The sequence below is a fragment of the Poecilia latipinna genome, unplaced genomic scaffold (assembly GCF_001443285.1).
Source record: "Poecilia latipinna isolate Pla-1442-1.1 unplaced genomic scaffold, P_latipinna-1.0 Scaffold841, whole genome shotgun sequence".
Taxonomy (NCBI): Eukaryota; Metazoa; Chordata; class Actinopteri; order Cyprinodontiformes; family Poeciliidae; genus Poecilia; species Poecilia latipinna.
This window is the reverse complement of record NW_015113457.1, coordinates 549,696-556,921: the sequence shown is the minus strand read 5'-3', so window position 1 is coordinate 556,921 and position 7,226 is coordinate 549,696. Positions and strand designations below refer to the sequence as shown.

General features: G+C 51.1%; 2 protein-coding genes across 3 annotated transcripts in view; both read right to left on the bottom strand.

Annotated features, from left to right (window-relative positions):
- dqx1 (DEAQ box RNA-dependent ATPase 1) overlaps positions 1-5,986 on the bottom strand; it is a 12,547-nt gene extending 6,561 nt beyond the window's left edge. Inside the window, exons 1-8 of one of the 2 annotated variants that reach the window (XM_015047768.1) lie at positions 5,508-5,986; positions 3,229-3,542; positions 2,214-2,407; positions 1,525-1,921; positions 821-1,102; positions 644-743; positions 419-577; positions 166-357 (exon numbers count right to left, since the gene is read on the bottom strand). In XM_015047768.1, the coding sequence (XP_014903254.1) occupies positions 166-357; positions 419-577; positions 644-743; positions 821-1,102; positions 1,525-1,921; positions 2,214-2,407; positions 3,229-3,519 (1,615 nt within the window). In that variant the 5' untranslated portion in view covers positions 3,520-3,542; positions 5,508-5,986. Of the gene's footprint in view, positions 1-165; positions 358-418; positions 578-643; positions 744-820; positions 1,103-1,524; positions 1,922-2,213; positions 2,408-3,228; positions 3,543-5,491 lie in introns of both variants that reach the window. The other variant, XM_015047765.1, reaches the window with a different exon arrangement.
- Positions 5,987-6,484: 498 nt separating this feature from the next.
- The window catches only part of thnsl2 (threonine synthase-like 2), an 18,625-nt gene continuing 17,883 nt past the window's right edge, over positions 6,485-7,226 (bottom strand). Inside the window, exon 9 of the mRNA XM_015047769.1 lies at positions 6,485-7,110. Within this exon, the coding sequence (XP_014903255.1) occupies positions 6,876-7,110 (235 nt within the window). The 3' untranslated portion in view covers positions 6,485-6,875. The remainder of the gene's footprint in view (positions 7,111-7,226) is intronic.

The following is a 7,226-nucleotide window of genomic DNA, read 5'->3' as shown; positions in this document are numbered from 1 at the left end:
CGTTAGCTGTGCTAGCTGTTTCGTTAGCGGTGCTAGCTCTTTAGTTAGCGGTGCTAGCCATCTCGTTCCTTCTTCCCTCCCCATCCCAACACCATAGACAGCAGACTCCATCAGTCTACAGACCGACTCAGGATCTCTGCAGACCTCCTTCCTGTTCTTCCTCACCTGTCAGCATGGCGGCGATGGTGAGCAGCTCCTCCACGCAGTCGTACTCGCAGGCAGCGATTAGCGCCTTAGCTAGCGGCGGCTCCAGCGGCAGCTCCGACATGATGATCCCGACCTCCGACAGATTCCCGTCGTCGTCCAGAGCAGCCAGGTAGTCCAGGTCCTCCAGGGCCTGCATGAGCGACTCAGGAGCTGCAGGGACAGAGGCATCAGAACCGGGACCAGGACCGGGACCAGGATCAGCAGGCGGTACCTGGCCGGTCCAGGAACTTGCACTGGCCCATGTCTGCGATGTCGAGCCTCTTCAGCAGCAGAACCAGGTGGCTCAGGTTCTCCTCGGTGACTCTGGGCCCGCGGGCCTCCGCCATGCCGGACTCGTACCGGGCCTGGGAGTACAGCCGCAGACACAGCCCTACACAGGGGGACACACCATCAGGAAACCTGCCCGGTCCACCAGAACCAGAACCAGTGGCCCTACCAGGCAGCCGGCTGTTGACCCGCTGGGTCCTCATGTCCGCCTGGTGCCGGCTGATGCTCCTCAGGACCTGGGAGTTGGCCCGTATCTGAGGGTTGTAAACCTGGAAGCAGCACAGAGAGAAGCGTCCGGTTCAGAACCGACCCGACCCAGATTCCAGGGTTCTCCTCCAGAACTCACCGTCTTCAGCTGCAGACCCGTGTCCACCACGAATCGGACCCCCTGCAGGGAGAACGACGCCTCTCCCAGCGTGTCGCTGAGGATCACCTTCCTCCGGACGCCGCTGGCCGCAGCGCCCTCAGATGGGTCGCCGTCCTTCGGCTCGGCGCCGGGTCCGGACTCGTAGACCCGCTGGGCCAGGCCGGCCAGTCCGGAGTGGAGCGGGAGGAACCGGAGCGAACCGAGCTGAGGACTCAGAGCCAGAGACTCCTTCTGCAGCAGAACCAGACACTCCTCCACCTCCTGCACCGAGTCAGGAAACCGGGTCAACCCAAACACTTTAGAACTTCCTTTAGATTTCCTGCAGCCTCATTACTGCCCCCGGTGGTCAGCAGAGGTAACAGCAGATGGCTAACATCCTGAGCTCCTAGCTAGCGCCACTTCCTGCTTCCTGGACAGGAAACTAACGGGTTAAACTTCAGGTCCCTTTGGGTCGCTGCTCTTTGTGTTCAAACTGCAGCAGAACCGGGTCAGTCGGACCGGTTTCCCTTTGTTTAAAGCACAAAACCGACAGAACCGGCGGATCGCTGACAGCTCTCAGGTTTCACCTTTACTGGGTCACAGCAGCTGATTTACCAGAAGAAGAAACTAATTCATGAATAATGAATGAATGTAAAATTTCATTAATATCTCGGTATGTTTTATATAATCTCCATCTCGTCTACCTGGGCGTCGGCCAGGAACACCATCATGTCTCCCTCCTCTCCTCTGCGGTGCAGGTCCAGCACCATGTGGCAGGCGGCCGACACCGGTTCCTTCCCAGAGGAAAGCTCCCGGTACATCACCTCCACCTGGTGGTGTGGGGGCCGTTCGGGGCCGTCCGGGGCCAGGTGTGGGACGGCGGGGCCCAGGAAGGCGGCAAGGCGCGGCGCCAGCGTCGGGTGGGCAAGAAGGACGACCCTGAAGCCGTCGGGTCGCTGGCGGCAGACGTCACACAGCAGGCCCAGCAGCACGTCGGTGGGAACGGTTCGCTCCTGCAGCTCGTCCAGAACCACCAGGTGGTACTGCCGCAGCAACGGGTCCGACATCATTTCCTCCAGCAGCAGGGAGTCGCTGACGAACCTGCAGGGGGGAAGAGAGAGAGGATTAACCTGATGGGATTCAAACCAACAACTTAAAGGGCCAGTACAGGGGCATTCTGTGTTTTCCAGACCAAATCTAAAAAATAAACGGAGATAAACTGATTCCTTGCTATGAACTCATTCACATTAGAAACATTTTCTCTGGTTGGTGCGGATCGTTGTTAAGCTGGACGTGACTCTGATCTGCAGTTTAAAACAACCCGATTGGCTGTTTGGCAGAACAACCTGATCTCATATTATCATCAGGCTGACCGTCCTCCCGGCCTCCTCACCTGAGCAGGGTGTCAGGTGTGCAGCTGTCGTCATGTGACACCCGGTATCCGACCTCCAGGCCCAGACTCAGGTCCATCTCGTCGGCCACGCGCAGCGCCAGGCTCAGCGCCGCCTCAGGGTGCGGCTGGGAGCAGCAGACCAGGCCGTGGGAAAACTCAAAGGACAGGGCGAACTCCACGCACCACTGGGCCACCTGCAGAGAGGGGGCGCCGCTGAGCACAGAGCAGGAGCATTAAACTTCCTGCTCCTGATCAGACCTGGACAAACATCCAGGAATAAAAACGTTTTCATCCAGAAACCAAACAAACATCAGATCCTGGAGAACAGAGTCAATATTTGATCAGAGATCAAGCAGCGGGCGCGGTCACCATGGCAACAGACAGCAGCTCCAGACCAGCAGGCCGACCTCAGTGACCTCACACTGAGCAGCCTGGGGTCAAAGGTGAAGCTGGAAGGAGGGCAGGGCGTCTCTGGCTGAATGGAGCTTCAGGTTACAGCAGGGAGTAAATTCAATCCTGACATTCATTAGGCTGAAGGGAGAGGCGTTACCATGGCAACCAGCAGGACGGGAGTCAGACAGGTGAAACCTCTGCTGGTCTGAAAACTACAACAGGTTGAAATACAGGGAACTGAGTCACTTCTCTAAACTTTGTCATAAACTGTTTGGAAACTATAACTAATTATTCTTCATGGTTCTGATCCATAAAAAGGTCCGATCAGGAGCAACTATTCCAACTAAAACTTCCCACAATGAATCCAGGAACCAGCCGTGGGAACGCTAGCTAAAGGCTAGCTCCAACAACACTGAGCATTAGATATGCTAATGCTAAATGCTAACAAGGTATTCATCTTTCTTCTCAGTTCGGTTTCCAGGTCCTGATTGGTTCCTCGTGTCTTCATCTTAACTCAGGCTGCTTTCATCAGAAAAACACCGTTGCCATGACGATATGCATCTCTCTACAGAGCTAATGTGGCTAGCCTTCCCTCTAACCAGCAGTGTTTCCTCCTGGTTACCTGTGTGCTCTTCCCGGCTCCACTGGGCGCGCTCAGCAGCACCATGCTGTGGCTCTCCAGGTGCTCCAGGAAGCTCTGGCGCAGCCGCCACACCGGCAGCCGCCGCCGCTCCTCCAGCAGGGCGTAGTAGCGCGAGGAGAAGGGCAGGCCGTCGTACGGGTTGACCTCCAGGTCGCCCAGGCCTTCCTCCTCACCGTCATCATCATCCAGATCCCCGGACAGCAGGGACGAGACGGACAGCGAGTCCAGAGCTGAGGGGGCGGAGCCACAGGGCTGCGGCGATGACGTCATCAGTTCACGGGGGAGGAGCCTACCTGCAGAGGAGGAGAGGAGGACTGATGGAGGACAAACTGTCGTCATGGCAACATGAACCAACAGATTCATCAAGACTTTCATCAGACAAGAAATTCATCCAGAACCATCCAAGTCAGAACCAATCAGAGGGGAAATCTAGTCAGAGTGGGCGTGTCTCTCTGCACTCTGGGCTCTGATTGGTCAGAAACCAGGAAGTTCTGGTCAGTCCAGTCAGAGCTGCTGGGTCAGAGGTCATGACCTTTACAGCCCTAAGGGTCATTTTACCTTCAGTTCAGATGAAAAAATTCATTTAGAAACAAGAGAAACAGAAAAACCTGTTTTAATAACATCTTTTCTAAGACATGTTCACGTTTTTAAATTAAATGATTTTACTTTTAGATTTATACGTTTCCTTCAATGGAACATTTCATTTTTTTAATAGAAATTATGTAAAAAAAACAACAATTAGTTTGCAAGTTTTTGTTAACTTCATAACAACAGAATATTCCTCCTGCTGTCAGCGTCTTTCTGTGCGTCAATATTTTGATCATTTTGAAGGAAATCTGAATATTTTATTACGTTAATTAATTATTAACCCTGACAGCAGGAAGCTGATCCCTCTGCTCTCCTGCAGGGGGCGACATGGAGCAGGACTCCATCTGAGGGTTTCCAGTCGGTCCAGAGTTCAGGCCTGCAGCTTGGATCAGAACCAGAACCAGGGCCAGAGCCAGAGCCAGAGCCAGGACCAGGACCAGGACCAGAGCCAGAACCAGAGCCAGGACCAAAACCAGGACCAGGACCAGGACCAGACCAGAACCAGGCTGGTATGTCTGGTCTGATGATTCTCTGGAGACGAACAAGTTTCCAGAAACATCTGAGCTCAGATGAACAGAGACACTAAAGTTCTTCATCAGGTCCGGTTCTGGTCTGAGGAGATCAGTTAAACTCAAATCATCGTTAGGAAAACTCTGGGTCGCTGTGGGGAATGAAACCGGGTCACTAAACCCGTCTAAGAAAAACAGAAATGAAAACCGACAGAATCCAAACGGTGAGGGTTCTCTCTGGTTCTGCAGCCGTTTCTACAGAACCACAAAGAACCGAGTCCAGAGAATCTGCAGAACAATCCAGAAAATACAAGAATTAAATCCTGAAACTGTAGAATAAAATCCATGTTTAACTCCAGACTGGACCCAAAGGAGCTGCTGGTTCTGACAGAACTGGGTCAGAACATTTCTACATGACGTCATAACTCAGATCATCCAGTTTCATCAGGTGGTGATGCTGCGGCTGGAAGGCTCTGCAGTAGCAGTCTGTGCACCAGCCCATCTACAGAGGCCTCTGACTGAAGACTGAGTTTTCTATCTGTCCCAACAGACCAACATGTCCTCAATGACATCATCAGCTGTTAGCATCTCTGCTAATCCTCCTCCTCTGCTTTTGCTGCTCCTCTTTAAACCTCTACCTGAGTGAGACGGTTTGGGGTCGAAGTTCAATTATTTAAGGTTTTGAGATGCTAATCAGCTGCTACCAGGATACCTTGTTGCCATGGTTATGCATCATTACCGTCTGAAAGTTAAAAAGCAGAAATCCAGAGGCAACAGAAGAATAGTCTGGTTATAATGTTTTGCCTGGTTTAGAGTACCGGATTAGTGTGACGTGGATGCTTCAGGAGGTCAAAGGTCACTTGGTCTGAATGACCAAAGGGCGGAGCCACATCACCACAGCCCGACCGTCAGGTCCAGGTGACCATCCTCCATAAATGAGAAGTTAAAATGTCCCTGCGGTCTTTGAACGCAACAGCATTTAGAGGCTTTTTAGCTTTCAGCAGTAAACAGTTAATATTCAGCCAGAAGCAGCGAGTCAGCTGACGGTCACACCAGCTCCAGTTAACCAGGAAGAACCAGGAAGAACCAGAATAACCTAAAGAATAAGCAGAAGTACCCGGGTAACCTGTCCGCCCGCCCCCTACCTGCTCTGAGTCATACCGGGAGACAGGTGAGGAAACCCGGGGAGACGCTCCACCTTCAGCCCGCTGCTGCTGTCGTGTCAGTCCGCTCGGAACATACCGAACACCAGCTGGAAAAGAACCGCGACAGGAGGCAGAAAGGGCGGGCATCCGCTCCCCGAGCGTCCCTGAGGATCCTGGCCGCTCCCGGTGCTTCAGCTGACGGCTCCCAGAGACAACAACAGGCGGAGGAGGAGTCCGGCTGCTTCAGCGACCAGCCGCCATGTTGGCTCTGCGCTGTCAAAGCCCGCGATGCGTTCAGGTGTCCTCGGACACCGCAGTGACGGAACCGAAACGCACGGAGCGCTTGAAGGGACACCTCACCAACAATTATTTCAGTAAAATCAAATAAATGTTTACTCAGCAACAAAAACATTTAACTTTAGCTTTGAATAAATTATTTAAATTTTCTAGTTTTCAGGAAGAGTCGGGTCGGTTAGCTTTTCTACCACAATGATAATAAAGATTGGAAAATTGTTTTTTTGTATTTCCTCCTAAGTTTGCCTCCGACATTAAAATTTGTTGTTTGAGCATTGTAAAGTGAAAAAGACAAAAACTTAAAACAGAAATCCTGTGGAAATACTTTTTCACAGCTCTGACAGACAGACAGTAGCTGACAGGGGCGTGCAAAGACATTTTGGGGGCAGGTGCTCCAGTGGAGAAAAAAGGCACCATGTGCAGCACATGGAACCGCCGGTTCACTCAGTAGTGCGAGATTTATTACAGGCACAGCATCAACACCATACATAGTGACCGGTTTCAAATCAACAGCCTTTAGCTCCCTGATGCAGGTGTTTGATGATATTAACCTGGAAAGAAACATCAGAATATTTCTAGCATGTTTAGTTTTGATCAGTTTGCTCTGATCATTAGCTGCTCATCATGCTGAGACGCCATGTTGTTAGAAACAACAGAAACAAACAGTTTGGTTTGTTTCTGTAAAGAAATGAGACGGAGTGAAACGTGTGGAGTTTATTCCAGGTTAAATAAGAATTTGAACATTTATTAAACATCCTGACATGTAAAACTGTAAAGCAGATTTATTATAAATGTATGGAAATTAATTACATGTAAAAGTTAAAATATTTCTCAATTAACAACTAAATTATTTCTAATATTTCTATAAAGTAAAAGGAATCAGAAGTGCATTAAAATGATTTTATTTTAAATCAGCTTTTGTTTCCGTTTCTTTGCTTATACAAACATGTAAATTAGTTTTAGCTCTGCATCATTTGTCCTTCACCTCCAGATCAGTTTAATTAGAGGCTGGATTCTGATCACAGGTCCAACATGAGGACGTCTTCAGGACAAAGTCCACTGAGGGACAGGAAGTCGTCCATAATCGTCTCTATGGATTGTCAGGGTAACAAACTCCTCCGTTCTTCCTGGTTCTGCTCACAAACTGGATCCAGTCCCTGAGTTGCTCCTCCCAGTCCTTGCACCAGTCTGCACTCCGCTCCAGGTTCTGGTACCGGGTGGGTAACTGGTCCAAAGCCAGCACGGCCTCAGGGGGGTCAAAGGTCAGACCGGCCTTCTCCACCGCCGCCTGAAACTTCGCTGGAGACGCCGTAGCAACGTAGCATCTGCAGCCGTCAGGAGAAACAGGAGAGAGAAAAACGTTTATCTACCTGCAGCAGGCCGGACAGAACTGGGAAGAACTGGACAGAACCGGGAAGAACTGGGAAGAACTGGACAGAAC